General features: G+C 32.1%; 2 protein-coding genes across 2 annotated transcripts; both read right to left on the bottom strand.

Moving 5' to 3' along the window:
- Positions 1-5,145: 5,145 nt before the first annotated feature.
- LOC142547194 (nascent polypeptide-associated complex subunit alpha-like protein 1) lies at positions 5,146-7,877 on the bottom strand. The gene is made up of 4 exons (XM_075655354.1): positions 7,718-7,877; positions 6,831-6,900; positions 5,782-5,909; positions 5,146-5,665 (listed from the first exon to the last, which is right to left on the bottom strand). Exons 1-4 carry the CDS (start codon positions 7,772-7,774, stop codon positions 5,333-5,335), a joined length of 588 nt encoding a protein of 195 aa, XP_075511469.1. The 5' UTR covers positions 7,775-7,877; the 3' UTR covers positions 5,146-5,332.
- An 8,588-nt stretch (positions 7,878-16,465) lies between these two features.
- Positions 16,466-18,717, bottom strand: LOC142544903 (WAT1-related protein At5g07050-like). The gene is made up of 7 exons (XM_075651925.1): positions 18,390-18,717; positions 18,203-18,265; positions 17,968-18,084; positions 17,595-17,844; positions 17,310-17,468; positions 17,056-17,207; positions 16,466-16,970 (listed from the first exon to the last, which is right to left on the bottom strand). The coding sequence occupies exons 1-7, from the start codon at positions 18,590-18,592 to the stop codon at positions 16,766-16,768; spliced, it is 1,149 nt and encodes a 382-aa protein (XP_075508040.1). The 5' UTR covers positions 18,593-18,717; the 3' UTR covers positions 16,466-16,765.
- Between the last annotated feature and the right edge of the window lie 1,248 nt (positions 18,718-19,965).

The raw sequence follows: 19,965 nt of genomic DNA, 5'->3' as shown, positions 1-19,965 counted from the left end.
GATTACTTATTCATGTCATCTAATTTTTTAAAAAACATAGTTTCTCACTCATTGTTGAATTAGAAAAAGTACTTATTTTGATCGATAAAATACTTATTTTGGGGTTCCAAATATTTGATTTGGCTATTTCAATACTTCAAATGTGCAAGAAAATACTTAAGTTTCAAGTAATATTAAGTAACTTTTGATGATGTCATTTGTGAAGTTAAAATGTGATACTTAAATTGGTACAAAGAGTATCTAATTAGAGTCTATAAATACATGATTTTACCCCGTAAATACTCATATACAATAATTTGAGGATGCCAAAATATAATTTGAAGTTAATATTAATTGACACAGATGATGATATTCGTGAAGTAAAAATGTGATACTTAAATTAATACAAATAATACATAATTCGAGTCCACAAATACTTGATTTTACCGTTTAAATAGTCAAATTCGATTGAGTATGTAAAAATATATAGTTTGAAGATAATATTGAATGTTCTTTGATGATAATATTTGTGAATAAAAAACGTGCTATCTAAATTGGTACAAATAGTACCTAATTTGATTTCACATATACTTGATTTTGTCTTTTTAATACTCAAATTTGATTATTTTGGTATATAAAAGGTTCACTAAGTGTTGGTATTTTTATGGAATATACATTTGGATGACATATTCATCTCATTTAATATTTTTTTTTATAAAAAAACAAATTTTCAACTAAGCATGAAAATTTTAAAGTACTTATTTTTACTTGAGAAGTACCTAATTTGAGTTTGCAAATACTTGATTTCGTAAATGAGATGCTCACACTATGTATTAAAATAATGAATATTCGAATAGGAAAACGTAAGTTCAACAAGTATTGATATTTCCATATAATAAGTATTTGGATGACATATTCATCTCATTTAAAAAAAATTGTAAAAGAAAAAACAAATTCCCAACTAAGCATGAAAATTCTAAAGTACATATTTTTATTTGAGAAGTGCCTAATTTGAGATTAAAAATATTTGATTTAGTATATGAGATACTCATAATATGTAATAGAATACTGGATATTCGAATATGGAACGTAAGCTCACCAAATGTTTATCGTTCCTTGGAAGATGCATTTGGATGACATATCCATCTCATTTAATTTTTTTTTTGTAAAAACAAAAAACAAATTCTCAACTAAGTATTGAAATTTTAAAATACTTAGTTTTATTTGAGAAGTATCTAATTTGAGTTTGCAAATACTTTATATCTTGAATAAGATACTCACAATATGTATTAAAATACTGGATATTCGAATAGGCAACGTAAGATCACCAAGTGTTGATATTTTCCATGGAAGATGCATTGATACGAAGAATATCTAAATTGGTGAAGTTAAAATATGGTAGCTAAATTGGTACAAAGAGTATCTAATGCGAGTTCGCAAATACTTGATTTTACTCCCTAAATTCTTATATCCAACTATTTGAGGATGTCAAATTATATAGTTTGAAGTTAATATTGAGTGGTCTTTGATGATGACATTCGTGAAGTAAAAATGTGATACCTAAATTAATACAAATAATACCAAATACGAATCCACAAATACTTGATTTTACTATTTAAATACTCAAATTCGATTATTTGATGATGTCAAAATATATAATTTGAAGTCAATATTGAGTGACCTTTGATGATGAGATCCGTGAAATAAAAATGTGATACCTAAATTGTTACAAGTATTATATAATTAGATTCCACTGATAATTGATTTTACCATTTTAAAACTCAAATTTGATAATAAGTATAATGAAAGAATATTGATACATATAATGAATGATTACCAATAAATATTATGAATGAATACTAATGAAGATGATATACAACGAAGTATTGTCTTGTCATTTAATGAATACCAACAAGTATTGTGAATGAATATTAATGTTATTATAAATTAATACTCATAAGTATAAAGAAAAAAATATTAATAAGTATAATGAATAATTACCAATAAGTATTATGTCAAATAAGTATAATTGTCAAATAAGTCATTCAATGAATATCAAAAAGTATTGTAAATTAATATTGATGAGTATTTTATAAATAATTAATCTTAGAATCGATAGATATACTTAAAGTGCAAACTTCAAGCTCATTTACGAACTATGTTCATAATATATATCTCCCAATTAGTTCATGATGAACAATGAACTATGTTTATTTATTTAAATGACATGAATAAGTATCCTAATGAATTTTTCATGGAAATATTGCATATTCGAATATCCAGTATTTTAATACATATTGTGATTATCTCATTTACGAAATCAAGTATTTGCAAACTCAAATTAGATACTTCTCAGGTAAAACTAAGTACTTTAAAATTTTCATGCTTATTTGAGAATATTTTTTACCAAAAAAATATTAAATAAAATGAATATGTAATCCAAATGCATATTCCATGGAAAGACCAATACTTGGTGAACTTACGTTGCATATTCGAATATCCAGTAGTCTATTACATATTATGAGTATCTCGTGTGCCAAATCAAGTATTTGCAATATGAAATTAGGTACTTCTCAAGTAAAATTAAGTATTTTTAAATATTCTTACTTATTTGAGAATTTGGTTTTTTTTACAAAAAAATATTAAATGAGATAAATATGTCATCCAAATGCATTTTTCACAGAAGTACCAACACTTGGTGAACTTACGTTGTATATTCGAATATCCAATATTCTATTACATATTATTAGTATCTCATGTACTAAATAAAGTATTTGAAATATGAAATTATGTACTTCTCAAGTAAACTAAGTATTTTAAAATTTTCATGCTTATTTGAGATTTTTTTTACAGAAAATATATTAAATGAGATAAATATGTCATTCAAACGAATTTTCTATGGAAAGCCAACACTTGGTAAACTTACGTTGCATATTTGAATATCCAATACTCTATTAAATATTATGAGTATCTCTTGTACCAAATCGAGTATTTGCAAACTCAAATTAGGTACTTCTCATCCAAATGCATGCATATTTCATGAAAATACCAACACTTGGAGAACTTACGTTGCTTATTCGAATATCCAATATTTTAATACATATAGTGAGTATCTCATTTACGAAATCAAGTATTTGCGAACTCAAATTAGGTACTTCTCAAGTAAAACTAAGTACTTTAAAATTTGCATACTTATTTGAGAATTTGGTTTTTTAACAAAAAATATTAAATGAGATTAATATGTCATCCAAATGCATTTTTCATTGAAATACCAATATTTGATGAATTTACGTTGTCTATTCGAATATCCAGTATTTTAATACATATTGTGAGTATTTCATTTACGAAATCAAGTATTTGCAAACTGAAAATAGGCATTTCTCAAGTAAAATTAAGTATTTTAAAATTTACATGCTTAGTTGGAAATTTGATTTTTGTTTTACAAAAAAATATTAAATGAGATGAATATGTCATTCAAATACACATTTCATGAAAAGACATGAATAAGTCATCATAATGTATTTTTAATGAAAAACCAACAACGACTGAATTTATGGTGATTGTTAGAAAATATAGTATTTTTTTTACACATTTGAAGTATTCAAATAACAAAATAAAGTATCTGAAACCACAGAATAGGTACTAATATTTTGGTAAATAGAAAACACACAATTAATTTGGTGAATAAAATTATATATTTATTTAAATAGTAAAAGGGCAAAAATGTAAAATTATCTTTGTAGGTAGTTAAAACTAAGTTTGTAGTGTTGTTGTCAGGTATTAATTTGTGAAAAAAATATTCTAGGTACTGAATCTTAAATGAAAGATGTGCATATGTATTTTTTTCAAATTTGCCCTTAAAATATCTTGTACCAAATTTATTGGCTATTTAGAATAAATATTTTTTCTTAAAAAAATCATATATATTTATATTATATTGTTAAACATGTGCACATCATGCTAACTAGCTTTGATACGTCGATATGACACTAAAATTTCTTTATAATTTTATATTTCATAATATTTATTAATTAATTTTGCTGATGTGAGTTTATTAGTAATTTATTTACATTTATCTATCTTTTCTCGATATTTTCTCTAATTTATTTAAAACTCAATAATATCTAATTAAATCTTATCTAATCTATAAATATTATATCATAATAAAATAATATATAGTTTTCACACAAAAAATATCAAATAAAAAAATAATATGGCATATATCGAGTGTAACATAACACTAGTTTAAAAGTAAGCATTTAATATGTTTACAAGATCTTTAAAAAAGTTGAAATCCAAACTTACTTGGCAAAAATTTGTGTGAGACAGTCTTACGGGTCGTATTTTTTGAGACATATCTCTTATTTGAGTCATCCATGAAAAAATATTAATTTTTATGCTAAGAGTATTACTTTTTATTGTGAATATCGGTAGGGTTGACCCGTATCATATATAAAAATTCGTAAGATCGTCTTACAAGAAACCTACTTAAGTTACTTTTAAAGAAACTTACCTAAGTTTTATTTTGGAAAAACGAAATGGCCTCAAAATTATCATTTGCAATTTTTTTCAGGCGCTATTTTTTCTCTCCCTTGCTCACATAGTTCGTCTTTATAATGGATGGATAATAGATCGAGCAAATAATTTTTATGATTTTTTCTTCGACTAAATACAATTTTATATCTAATGTGTACGTCATATGATGAAGTTTATCGATTGCTCATTTTGTTTAAACGGATAATAGAATTACAATTATTTCTAACTCATGCCTAATCATGTGATACGAAAATCATTATGATTATAAAAGTTGTAAGGTGCATATGTTACTAAAATATATTTTAAACTCTACAAATTAATAAAAATTTAGAGACTTTGTATTTTATTTAACACAAAAACTTTTGTAAGACAATATCACGAATAATTTTGTAAGACAAATCTCTTATTTGAGTAACAAGATTACAAGATACATACTATTTATTTAATTACTTTTATTTAACTAACTAATAAAGCCTGATTTTTGTTTTTGATTTTGAAGTCAAATTTTTAGAAATTTAAATTCAAAAAAGTAGTTCCATGTAGGGTTTTGAGCCCACATATTGCCCAATCAAAGGTGTTGCCTCAAAAATAAAGTAAACTCTTCATAAATATATTTTGACAAGTAAATCATAAGCACGAAAGGAGAACATTTTCATCAGATTCAGCAGGCTGATTGTACACAAGAACATGTTCAACGAAAACAAAGAAAAGATTTAAAATCAAATGACTCATATCGTCAACGATTCAAGGCCTCAGACATATTCAAAGAAAAAATTGTGACCATTTAAAGAGAAGCAGATACAAAGCAGGTGTAATACTAGTTTGTGAGCTCCATGATGGCAGAGACAATATCTCCATCTGCATCCTTGAGTGATTTGACTGCCCTGGCTCTTGAAACCCCAGCCTGCGTCATCACAAGCTCTATGTCCTTTGGTTCAACTCCAGTCTCGTCAACATCTTCATCATCTTGAGGTACAATTGTTGCCTCAGTTTTCGGGACCATGTTAGTGAGATTTGGAGTCTTAAACTGCTCCGCAGCCTGAGTCTGCAATTGTGAACTCAAATCCTCGATCTTTGCCTCTCCAAAGATTACATAAGTATCTGAATTTGGGCTCTTAAACACATCTGGTTTTGAGATGACAAACAGGATCTGAAACATCGTTGACACAGATACTAGTGTCAGTTGACAATGCTAGAACATGGTTGAGGCAGTTATATATCAAGTTATTAACATGAAAATGTCCAAAACATGAGAGTGGTACAAACATTCTTGCTCTTTTTAACAGTGACTCGGCTGACCCCAGGGATGGACTTCATTCCTAGCTTTAGCATTGCCTTGCGGCTCTTCTTCTCACTTCGGCTTTGTTTTGACCTACCACTGGCATCTTCTTGTCCTACCAAAAGAAACAAAAGCGACTTTGTCCAGGTAGCAAATATGATACATAAACATTAAATTCTACAGGAAAGAGCAAATGTAACTATTTCAGAGATTTCTAATCTGATGGTGTTATTACGCCATCACTCTTTGCTAGGGCACCACATCAGTTAAGTAATTACAATTTACCAGATTACAAGCATGGAAATTTTAAAACTATGCAGCCTTTGAGCAATAAAGTGTTTGCAGGCATCAGCAGTGGAAGTTCAAAGATGCTTGAATTGTCTTGCTTTCTGACATTCTATTGCTTCACCAACTGGAGACACTTAACACACCATTTTTAGATGTAAAGATTTACCACTCACGGAAGGCCATAGATCACAACTCCCCAACACAGTATGTTTTAATTATCGCAAACATGATACATCAAAAACTTTTCTTTAACAGTATTTGAGAAGGCAGAAAACTTACAAAGCCGAATAGAAAGGAAAGGTGATGCATGTTAATAGCAAAATGTATCATCTCAACTCACGGTCGACATACACGCATTGAGATAACAAAATAGTGGTCAAAGACTCGATGCACTTCTGTGTAAAGCAATTTAGAGAAAATTATAAATAAATATAAATATTACAAGTAGATAGGAATTAAAAACCACGGACGACATGGGTTTTTTTTTTTAGGAAAAACCATAAAGATGTCACCAAGTCCCAAGAGACTATTAAGTTACTCTTCCATTATAAGTAGGTGCAGATAGTTGCTCAATCAAGATAACTAACCTCATAAATATGAGTCACAAAAACAATTCCACAACTCAACCAAGAACAAATATTTGAACTCTGTTAAGGTCAAAACTATATACAGTTATTTAAAAGTGAAAACAAGTTCAAGTTTACAAAAGGCAGATAATTTCAAAATCAAGAGGGTACAGTACACATGCCTTCGGCATCATCTTCATCGCCTTCCTCATCGTCATCGTCGTCATCATCCTCAATTAAAGGCTCATCATGCTGAACATTGATTGAAATAAATAAAAAAAACCATCAGTTAGCAACACATTTATATTTCCATAGCACATGCAGCTCTAAATTTCCACTAGTGGAAGATGGACAGGCATCCTATATGCATGAAGACCAAAGAGACATCTCGTCAAAAAAATTATTTTGTATAATCAAAAAAATTCCTCAACCTCCCTCTCAATCAGTAACAGAACCAAAAAATTAATTTTCAAGCAGTCTCTCACCCCCACATGATTAAATGAAACCTGCTCATATTTATAGTCGAACACTTGTATGGGAGAATTGTTTTGTTAGAAAATGTGGGAGCACTATTTCCTTTTTTCCTGCACTAATTTTCTCTCACTGGATGAATTTTCCAACATAACCCACAAGAAAAACTAAGAAAGTGTTTCTAGGGCAAGCTCGAATCCTTTTTACATCAGCTATAAGTACGAAAAAAGGTAACTTTTTAAATTGGAAAAAAAAACTGCATTGTTGTTAATTACGAATGTAAAATATTTCTTCTTCTAAACTAGATTGATTTACTTTGCTATGCACAATCGGATCGCACATTTATCATCTCAAACCATGAAAACCGCAGTTCACCCAAATAACCCAAAAACTACAGCAACAAAGAAGGGGAAGTCAAATCAGGAGGAATACACCAGTAGCAATCTCAAGCATCTCCACCAAAGAACGTATAGTTACCGAGGAATCTATCAAATCAGCAATCCGCAGACAAAAGAAAAACGGCATAACAACGAAATAATTGATTCCAGACAGACTAATAAAATTCAAAAGTCATAAATTGGAAAAAAAAAAAACTTACATCAATCTTCTGTTGCTCGAGATGAGTTGCCAACAATTCTTCTTGCGATTGAGTCATGGTTAATTGTTGAAGAAACGGAGGAAGTGTTTGTTTCAGTGAAAAGAAGAAGACAGGACACGAAACCCTCGAAATAGAAAGTGCGCGACGCCTGTAAGAACGAACGTAGCTTAAATGCTACAATTTTAATTTTTTTTATTTCCCTTTTTCGGTTTTCCTTTTTGGATACACTTTTCTCTATTTTTCAATTGTTTTAATTAAACTTAATAAGAGACCGAGCTTGTAGCCCAATGGTCTCACCCATCAAATTAGCAATCTCCCCTCTCCGTCTTCGATCTTATTTTCTCACGTGTGTTGTAATCAAAAAAAATTTAACTTATTAAAATACTAATAAAAGATGTACGTAGGTTAGATATTATTATTATTTTTAATTTGATCAAATAATATTAATTAATACCAAATTTTCAATTTAGAAGATTTATTTTATTTAAAACAAAAGTTTTGTTTAGATTTTTTTCTATGTAAAATATGGAATGACTTGAGTAAATTTTTAGTTGAGAAAAAAAATAATTATAAAATTAAATATTTTGATATTAGTTACTTTAAAAACCTGACACTTAAAATTATAAAATAATATAGATAGTATATATATGATAACTAAATTAATTATTTTTCTGTCTTGAGGTTATTTTAAACTATTATATGATTTTATCAATATCTTTAAGTTTATATTTTGTTTATTTATCTTTCATTGGTTTATATTAGATTTTTGGATTTCCTAGTTAATTCAAATTCTTGATTCAATTATACTTTAACTTTCTATTTAGAAGTTATCACTAACCTTTGCATAAACATTTTTTTGTTCAATAAAAATCGATAATTAAGGATTTTCTCAATTATTGACATCCTTTTGGGTTTGCTTACATCATATACTCCACCGAATAAAAACTATTAAATTGAAGAGTATGTCTCTAATGAGACGGTCTCACGAATTTTTATCTGTGAGGCAGGACACCCCTATCGATATTCATAATAAAAAGTAATACTCTTAGCATAAAAAGTAATATTTTTTCATGGATTACCTAAATAAGAGATCTGTCTCACAATATACGATTCGTGAGACCGTCTCACACAAATTTTTTCTTAAAATTGAAAATCTAAGAAGTAAAATTTTTTTTTCTTTGAAAATTTCGATGTATGTATATATACCGATACTATTTATAACATATAAATACCTTGCTATTATAATATACATGTTGCACATAATTTATTCTCAAAGTTTGTGATTTAATTATAACAGAGATATAATAAAATTATATTTTATAATTATAAAATAGGACTAAATGCATACAGACCTCCCGTAAATATTCTAATTATAATACATAAACTTCTGAATTTGTTTATTTGGCTCAACAGTTCTCGCGTATTTAAAATACTAGTTACTCTGCACACGTGATGCGTATATGTACAATCTTTTTTATCATTATCGATAGACTAAAGTGAAATTTGACAAATTATGGAGGGACTAAATTAATATTTTGAATTGTTGATATAAAAATATTAAAAATAAAAGTGTGTGTTGAAATTAAAACAAAAAAACAAAAATATAATATTAATATCATATAAGGGTAAAGTTGGAAGAAAAAGTTGGTGTCCCTAGGTGGTTACTATCATGTTCTCACACTTAATAAAATAGAATAGAATAAAATAGATAGAATAGATTAGCTTGCATGTCCACTGTCACCATTTTTGTGTCTGCACGTGTGGAAGATGATGCAGGTGTTGCTTGTATTTTATCAATTTTTTACAGCAATTTTCTAAAATGCCCCTCATGTATACGATATAGTCCGTTGACTTTTTTATTCTTTGGCATCTTCATCTTCACTATACCAATCAAATCCTTGGAAGAAGCTTCCATTAGTCTGAAGCATGTAGAAATACGACCGCCAAGCCAATGTTAGAAATAAGGTATCTTGATTCCTCCATTGTGTGGCTGCAACAAGAGAGCTGAAATTAATATCGCGATGTTCGAGAAGAAAAAATCGAAAGATATGATTTATTATAGTTGTACATTGAACAATTATGGGTTCTTTCGATGGTGCAAACGCAAGACAAACTCTAGAAAAAAGTGTATACGAAAAATAGAGAAAAGTGTATCCAACCCGTAGCATGTCTACTAGAAAAGTGTATCCAACCCGAGACATACTCTCACCCTTGAAGAAGTCACAGGTGCTACCTATTAGAAGAAATGGGATTTTAGGGCTGCAGGAAAACAATATAAACTAGCTGGTGAAGGCTTAAATGTAAGAGGCAAATTAGTAGAAAGAAAAAATTATGGGAACAAGCAAAGACCTCAAACCAGATCAAGGTCAAGAACCAAAAGGACCTGCTGGACCTGTACGTAAAAAATAAGGTCATTTTAGGAGAAATTGCCCTCAAAGAAAGGCAAAATCAGAGAACTGATCTAAGTCCAGGAACTGAAGTAGTAAATGTACTCCAAGGATATGAAGAAGCTGAAGTTCTAACCATATCAACTGATGATCCAAAAGAACAATGGATAATGGATTCAGGGTGCACCTACCACGTGTCTCCTAGAAGAGATTGGTTCTTTGACTTCGAGGATCTAGATTCTGGACAAGTGCTAATGGGAAACAATCAATCATGTAGAATTCATGGTGTTGGCTCAGTGAAGTTGAAAATATGGGGTGGATTAGTGAAAGTGATCACTGAAGTTCCATTCATTCCTGACCTAAAAAGGAACCTAATCTCTTTAGGTACACTGGATCAAAAGGGCTTCAGCTATAAGGCACAAAAAGGATCCCTGGTGATCATGAAAGGAAATTTGAAGCTAGGATTGTATGTTTTGCAAGGTAGCACCATCACTACAGAAAGAAATGTCATTGTACCTGCTAAGGATAAAACAGCTTTGTGGCACAAGAGACTCAGGCATATGAGTCTAAAACTTCATGAACTAAATAAGCAAGGTCTTATGGATTCAAAGCAGATCAGCAATTTGGAACTTTGTGAGATCTGTGTGCTGGGAAAAGCTCGTAGACTGAAGTTCAACACAGCAACTCACAAGACAAAATCAACTATTGATTACATCCATTCTGATTTATGGGGCTCATCTAAGGTACCTCTTTCAATTTCTAAACCCCAATATTTCATTTCTTTGGTTGATGATTATTCTTGGAAAATGTGGATTTATTTTCTGAAAACAAAGGCTGAAGAATTTAACAAATTTGTTAAATGAAAAACCTTGATTGAAAATCAAACGGGAAATAAAATAAAGAGATTGAGGATGGATAATGGGCTAGAACTCTGTAATCAACAATTTGACAATCTTGCGCAAAATCTGGAATTGTTAGACATAGTGATGAATCGGTTCAGGCACCTTTGAAGGTGCTTCAAACATAATATTCTCAATGAGCTGCAATAACTCGTCTTTTAAGAATGTAAACACCAATGAATTATATCGAATTTGTTTATAAATCAAACGAAAAATACTCGAAATAATCATTCGTTAAGAAAATTAATCGGTTTTATATCTTATGCAACTGAATAACTAAAAATTAATGGGATCAGTTCTGGCTTATATCAGTTCAGTTATGGACAGAACTGAACTGATCAAATCAGCTAAGAACAAAAACAAGCAGTTAAACATAAATAACACAAGATATGTTTATGGATGTTCGGAGCCTTCAATTGCTCTTACGCCACCCTTTCTACCACCCCGGATAGGATCCACTAGAAAACTTTGATTTGTACAATACCTTGTACAAACCCACTCATCTTAGGACTTACTGTTGGGATCGGCAAAATCCTCTAAAAACGTGATGAGCTACAATAGCTCGTGTTCTAAGAATTTTTACACCGATTAATTAAATCAAGTTTGGTTTTCAAATCAATCGGAAAATACTTGAAGTAATCCTTCGTTAAGAAAGCTGATAGATTTTATATCATGTGCAACTGAATAACTGAAAATTAAATGGGATCAGTTCTGACTTAAATCAGTTCAATTATGGACAAAACTGAACTGATATCGGCTGAACTGATCAAATCAGTAAAGAACAAAAACAAGCAGTTAAACAGAAATGGTAACGCCCCAGATTTGACGACAGTCCTCACTGTACCAAGACGAGTCTTTCCAACGTGCTTATGTCCTCACTCACACGCACCCTGGGAAACTTCCCAGGAGGTCACCCATCCCAAAATTTCCCAATGTCAAGCACACTTAACTTTGGAGTTCTTATGTGATGAGCTACCGAAAAGAAGATGCACCTTCGTGATATGAGTAGTACAAATCAAATCTTTTAAGTCCTTTTCAACTGTACAGTCTATTACATTGAACAGTATCGGAATCCCTCTCATTCCGGTGTGGGATCGGTTCATTCATGTTCCCTCCGCCTAGAAGCATGCCCTGAGCCGCTCATTGTCCGTGCAACCTCATGGCACCGGCGATCACCCCCCGTCCTCTTCGGCCCCGGGCCTCACAGAAATAACACAAGATATGTTTATAGATGCTCTGACTGGTCAGTTGAACTGGTCTTGAACTGGTGAGGTGAAATCAGTTGACTCATCAGCTGAACTGATTTCACTGATTCAGTTGAACTGGTCAGTTGGGCTCTTCATCAGTTGAACACTTCATCAGCTGGTCGGGCTTCTGAAAGTCTTCTGCTGAACCACCTATCAACTGGACAATCAGTTGAACTGATCTTGATACTTCAGTTTGTACTGGTTCAGTTCGATCAATCAGTTGGCACTTTCAGTTTACGTCTTCGATAGCTTCAGTTTAGGCTCGGCAACTGATCAATTCGATCAGTTACAACATCTGCACACTCGGTAAATCATTAGAAACAAAATAACAAGTTTTGTTAACATAAAAATCAAGATTGCGAACATGAAATATTCCAACACTTACTCTACTGCCTAACTGAACTCCTAGTCTATATTGAAGGAAACGCCTTCCAGCCAACACTTATTTAATGTCTATGTGTCAAAGACTACATACACAAGTTTTACATTTTTGTGCAAGACTCACTCAACTGATATTTTAAGCTCTACTCTCTGATATATGTGAATGATAGTGTGTGAGTGTGTGTGAGAACTGAACAATGAATGCACCGAGAAGGTGTTCTCACACACTGAGGGAAAAGAGCTTTTACACTAAGCTGATAACACGTTGAAGTGTTCCCTCACAACTGGGCTGATTACTTCTTGTATTTTAATAAGGCTTTTAGTGTGCCCTTCTTCTTCACACACTCTTATTATTCTCTTTTATTCACTGATCTCCATCTTTTATTTATAAGCGCGAAGCTTGATCGTACAGTGAGACTCAATTATTGTATCTATTGCAATTTGAATTCGTCTTTGGATTTAAGCTCTGCTGCAACGTTCAATATTGTACCTTGATCGTACAATTGCTTTTTTACCCTTGTGTTGAGTTGGAATCCACTTGGATAAGCTTGTCTTGATCTGCAATTGATTGGTTCTAACTGATGCTCTGAATTGGTCATCTGAACTGATCTTCAATTTGTCTGGTGAAATCAGTTGACTCGTCAGTTGAACTGATTTCACTCTTTCAGTTGAACTGGTCATCTGGGCTCTTCATCAGTTAAACTCTTCATCAGCTGGCCGAGCTTCTGAAGTTCTCCTGCTGAACCACCTATCAGCTGAACAATCAGTCGAACTGTTTGTTGACATTTCAGTTCGACTGATTCAGTTTGTGGGATCAGTTTGCGATTTTGACAGCTCGTAACTGATCTCAGCTCTGCGAACTTAAGTAAATTTATCAATTACAAAACAACAAGTTTTGTTAATATCAAAATCAAAATTGCGAACATGAAATGTTCCAACACATAGAACATGCACATACACACAACAAAAAAATGGCGTGGCAGAATGCATGAATAAAACCATTATGGACAAAGTTAGATGCATGTTAAGTGAAAGTGGTTTGCCAAATAAATTTAGGGCCGAAGCTGCCTCTAGGGCTTGCTACTTAATAAATAGGTCTCCATCCTCTGCCATAGAGTTTCTTATTCCCGAATTGAAATGGTCTACTATAAAACCTGATTATGATCACATTAAAATCTTTGAATGTGTTGTATATGTTCATGTTAGCCTAGGTAAACTCAATCCTAGAGCAAAGAAAAGAATATTTCATGGATACCCTAATGGAGTAAAAGGTTAAGAAGTATGGCTATTAGATGATCAAGTGTGTGATAAGCAGAGATGTAATTTTTAATGAAAATGAGTTTTATAAAACTAACATGAGCATTCCAGAAATTGCCAGCTCTAAACAAGCTGAGCAGGACTTTCAAAATCAGGTGAACCCTCAAAACTTGGATGAAAACTCTGAAGCAGAAAATGCAGGAGACCAAAATTTTGGTGGAGGTACTCATTCTCAGTCTGAAAACACCTACGACATATGTCAGAATCAGGCTCAATTCACATCAATGATCAAGAAGTCCAAGGTGATGAGGAAACTCATATTGATAATGATAATACTCAAAGGCTAGATGGATATGTTCTGTCAAGATCACATTAAAAGACAGATAAGACTGCCACCAAGATTTGCAAATGCAGATTTCATTGCATTTGCTTTGAATGTGGTTGATTTACCTGAGCTTGAGGAACCAACTAGCTATAATGAAGCCAAAATGAGCAAGGACTGTCCAAAATTGAAGAAAGCCAAGAATGAGGAACTCGAGTCATTGGATAAATATCACACTTGGACCCTTGTCGATAGACCTAAAGGCAAAAGGGTCATTGGAAGTAAGTGGGTATTCAAAAGAAAACCAGGGATTCCAGGGGTAGAAGCAGCTAGATTTAAGGCCAGATTAGTGGCAAAAGGTTTCTCTCAATTCGAAGGCGTGGACTATCATGAAGTTTTCTCCCATGTAGTAAAACACATCTCAATAAAAATTTTATTGTCAATCACTGCCACGTTTGACTTGGAATTAGAGCAATTGGACGTCAATACCGCTTTCTTACATGGCAAATTAGAAGAGAAGATTCTAATGTCACAACCCGAGGGCTTTGTACAACAAGATGAGGTAGGAAAAGTCTGTTTATTACAGAAATCTCTTTATGGACTCAAGCAATCTCCTCGGCAGTGGTATAAGCGGTTCGATGACTTTATATAGAACCAAGGTTCCAGAGATCAAAATATGATAGTTGTATTTACTACTCTAGATTTCCAGATAACTCATACATATATCTACTAATCTATGTAGATGACATGCTCATTGCTCGTAAACCTCCTCAACTCTGAATTTGATATGAAGGATCTTGGGCCAGCCAAGCACACCTTAGGTATAGATATTATCAGAAACAGACCTCTAAGAACCTTGAGCTTATCTCAAGAAGTATACATCAATAAGCTATTGGATATTTTCGGTATGAAAGATGCTAGGAGTGTAAACACTCCTATTGGTGCACACTTCAAGCTAAAATATGTCAAGGAGGAAGATACTGAATTAGAATATGCTCACATGAAGGCTGTACCATACACAAATAGGAAGCATTATGTACTCTATGGTATCGACAAGACCGGATATTGCATATGGATTGGGTTTAATTAGCATGTTCATGAGCAAGCCACGTAAGGAACATTGGCAGGCTGTGAAAGAAATTGGTTTACTCTAGATCTCAACAATCAACCCATGGAGTCATAGGATATTGTGATTCACATTATCCTGCTAACCTTGATAGAAGAAGGTCATTGTCTGGGTATGTTTTTATGGTTGGAGGGAATGTTGTAAGCTGGAAATCAAATTTACAATATGTGATAGCCTTGTCAACAACTGAAGCTGAATATATCTCTGTCACGGAAGCTATAAAGGAAGCCTTGTGGATTAAGGGCTTTGTTACTGAATTGGGATATGAACAGAAATCTGCTACAGTCTTCTATGATTCACAAACTGCAATTCACCTTTCTAAGAATGTTGTATTCCATGAATGAACAAATCACATCGATGTGATGTTACACTTTGTGAGGGAAATCATCTCAAGGAAACTAGTTAGTGTCCAAAAGATCAACACAAAGGTTAACCCTGCAGATATGCTAACAAAAGTTATCACATGACATAATATATATATCTTTCGAGAATATTTATTGATATCTTTGAATTTCTCATGAATCTCTTTAGATTCTAAATATAAAATCATGTTGTGCTATTTTACATGTGTTAACATTGAATTATAGCTTCAAAAAAAACATTGAATTATAAAATTATGGTACTTAACAAGCACCAATTTATGAATAATAATACTTGTGCTAATTCTAAAGCACCAATGAATATCTTAATAAAATTTAATATTAACAGCATGTCTTTCTTCACGAGTATCAATATAATGAGATTTATTTTCATTATAAATTGTTTACAACGTCATATTGATAACATGTTATAAGTCACAATGGGAATCATGAGAATTCATAAGAGTCAATACTAAGATGCAACTTTCATTAAACGCAAAAAAAAATAACAAAATTCAAATATTATTTTATCGTATTTATTTTGATCGCAAATATTTCAAATCTAACTATAAAAAATAATAATCATCCCAACAAGAAATTATCTTTTATATATGCATACACACATACGAAGAGTGTAAACAATTTTATACATTAGAATGACGTACATATATAGAATGTTGAGAGAAAACCAAATAAGAGATTTGTAAGTGGGATTCTGAATCAGATGTCAGCAGATTTTCGAAGTGACTCATTTTTTATTTTAATTTATTTAAAAAAAATTTAAACACTTTTCATGAAATATTCTCGGAAATTTTTAGATTACACCAGAGGATACAAACTCCTAAATCTACTTCGTCTCATATCACGATAAAAACTAATAGCAAAAGGGACAAAAACCCATCAAAGAAATTTTTTTAAAAAAACAAAACAAGAAGAGAGCAAAAAACCTACATAGATATATTTCTTGTAATAATTTCCCCCGACAGGTTTAACGTTTCGGGGCTTCGATGGCCATCAGGGAAGGCTGTGGCGTTGGGGCACCAATGGCAATTGCTGGAACAGACATTCTTTTATCTTACACTTTTCTGCGTCACTCCGACACTATTTGCTTCAATATCTTCAATAATCATTCCATTTTGATTGGCATTTCCATTGTTGGTGCCACAGGCCTTTACTGGTTCAAGAATTTCCTCTGCTTCTTTCTCTTTGTACTCCTTGTATTTTCCCCAAAGAACCGAGTACAGTCCCATCACTATCAACGCTGCCCCAATAACTCTGCGAAAAGGTAGATTAAGCTTGAAAAATTACTCGATAAATGGTTCGTTTGATCAGTTCTTCAGTTGTTTCGAAATCTACGTACCCTCCAACGTATATTTTCTCTGCCAAAATGAAAGACCCCATGACTGCCACAATGATCATCATCAACGGGCTGAAGGCTGTGACGAATACCGGCCCTCGTTTTTGCATCACAAGGCCTTGAACATAGTATGCAATGCTCGATGAAACAATGCCCTGTACATACATACATACATATATATATATGATTGTGTTATTCAATAAGTAGTGTACAAGAAAATTAAATAAATAAACGAAGCGTTTCAGTTGTGAACTTACGGCGTAAGCGGCAGCTAGTAGATCCATGTCCCATCCAATGGCCCAAGCATTTGGCTTGTGCTCCATCACTAGAGTGACAACAATAGATTGCAGTGTTCCCATAAAGCACACAAGGGCTGTTAGCGAAAGCTGGGCTGTGTATTTCCTTATTGTGATTGCCTGTATTCAGAAAATGAAGAAAAGTCGAATCATTTTCTTTAACAAAATCCTTGGGTCTGCCCCTCTATGCAATACTAACCTGTTTGCATCAATGATTTTTTAGCCTAGTAAAACCAAGTAACAAACCTGAAGAATGAAGAAAGAAGCCCAAGCAAAAGTGGCAAAGATGAGCAGAATCGAACCCTTAACCCAATCTTGGTCACTGCCTTGAGTCGTGTCAGCAACATAGGATTTCCTAGGATGAATGTATTTGGACCATACCATGTTGATAACATCACCTTTGTATAGTGTCATCAACATGGCTCCTGCAACCGTCAATATTGTTCCCACCACCTTTGCTTGGCACCTCAACTTTTTCAAATCCACCTTCTCCATCCTACAGCACAAATGTACACCACGTCCCTCGATGATTATTCGGTTCGAATATTGTCCACTTTCAATCTTCTTTATTCCCATTTATATATCTGTCTAGTAAATACATGCAATAACATATATATACCTGCAGATAACGGCCATTACAAATGTCATCGCGGGGAGCATGTTACTCATGGCACATGAAAAAGTCGGGGAAGTGAATTTCAGCCCCGCGTAGTAGAAATTCTGATCGATCACGGGCCTGCGAAACCCCAATTCCAATAGAATATTATTAGGTCAGTCCGTTTTTCCCGACTAAGATATTCATTCACAACGTAGCAAGCTTAAGAATCCAAGCACGTCTAGTTCCGGAAACTCACCCGAGAAGCCCCAACGCAAATAGCTGCAAGAAAATTGTGCATGTAATCTTTGGCCTCACTTTCCTGAGGAAAAAAAAAAACAAGATTATGGATTTAGCACTCATTTCTTGAAAATAAATAAAATTAATCAAAGGGTTTTTCTAAAAAATAGTGTGTGTGTGTTTATATGTATGTATATGTTATCAACCTTTCAAGAAAAATAGCAAAGGGAGCAATGACCGCAGTGGCAAAGGCATGCCTATACACAACCAAGACATAGTGGCTCATCCCTCTATTAAGTGAAACTTTGGTTATAATATTCATCCCAGCATAGCCAAATTGTAAGCTAATCATGGCTATGTAAGGCTTAGCTTTCTCATAAAAGTTCCCAAAGCATCCTTTTCCTTCCATTTTCCTTTCCTTTTTCAAAACTATACAATATTTGGAAACAAAACAAAACAAAACAAGAACTATGTTTTTGTAAGAGACTCGACTAAAGAGGAAAACACTTGAAGAGCTTGTGTTTGTCCCAAGTAATATAGGACTCAAAACTAGTATATTTATAGCCCAAAAAACTGAGGGGAAGGGGTGTTTTGGTCTTTTCACTTGGAATATATGCATGTGTATCTTAATGAATATTCTGAGTTTTTGGTGGGAGAGAATGAACGGCGGATGTGATATCCATGTGGCGCAAATCGAGACTGATGATTATAATTAGTGGGTTGCAATTCATGTGGCGAATTAATATATACTAGTGTATTGATGCACGTCTTAAACAATATTTTTTATACTTTATTTTGTTTATATTTAAATGAGGATTAAAATATAATTATAAAAAATAGAGAGAAACTACATTGTAATTTTGGCATATGAATTAAAAAAAATTTCAAGTAAGAATTGAACCTACAAGACAACTCTTAGAAAACTAAGGATCTATCCGCTGAGCTACATGTGATTTGCATTAAAATTTTAGCACTTTATTTATATATATGATTGTTAAAACAGACCATGACACCAAAATTTAATTGCTCTAGAAATATCGAACTTAATAATATAGTATAGATAGTATAGATGAAAGCTATGGGATGAAGGTGAGCTTAGTGCTTGATGATGCAACTAAGGAACCTAAATTTGGATGTGCGATTTCTTAGATGCCACCAATCGAATCAAAAAGAGCAACTATATATTCTTCTAAATACAAAATTCAAATATTTTTTTAAAAAATTAAATATATAAAATAAAATTTCATATATATATATATATATATATATAAAATTTAGCCAATTTAAAATTGCTAATTTTATTAAAAATATTTATTTATTTTTCACAATATATGAAATTTCATGTCTTTTTAAAATTTTACCCTAAAAGTGGCGGAATTAAGGTGGAAAAATTGTGTTACAAAATTCATGTCGGATATCTTTATCATTCGGTTTCGTTTACTACTCTCCTAATTAATTATTATGGTTCGGTTTCCTTTTTTTTTCCTTCCATGTTGGATATTATATTTAAATTTTGTATGATTTTAGAATAATATGATATTAGCCCGAATATATCAATTTAAAATATTAAAAGATCGTAGAGTTTAAAATTCTAGCCTGAGAAAAGCCATATTTCTGGCTTCGCCACTGCTCACGGGTCGTATTTTGAGAGACAGATATCTTATTTGAGTTATCCATGAAAAATATTACTTTTTATTCTAAGAGTATTATTTTTTATTGTCAATATCGGTTGGATTGACACGTCTCACAGATAAAAATTCATGAGATCGTCTCACAAGATAC

Source organism: Primulina tabacum, chromosome 5, assembly GCF_025594145.1.
Source record: "Primulina tabacum isolate GXHZ01 chromosome 5, ASM2559414v2, whole genome shotgun sequence".
NCBI lineage: Eukaryota > Viridiplantae > Streptophyta > Magnoliopsida > Lamiales > Gesneriaceae > Primulina > Primulina tabacum.
The sequence above is the reverse complement of the archived record's forward strand: the minus strand, read 5'-3'. Positions and strand labels throughout refer to the sequence as shown.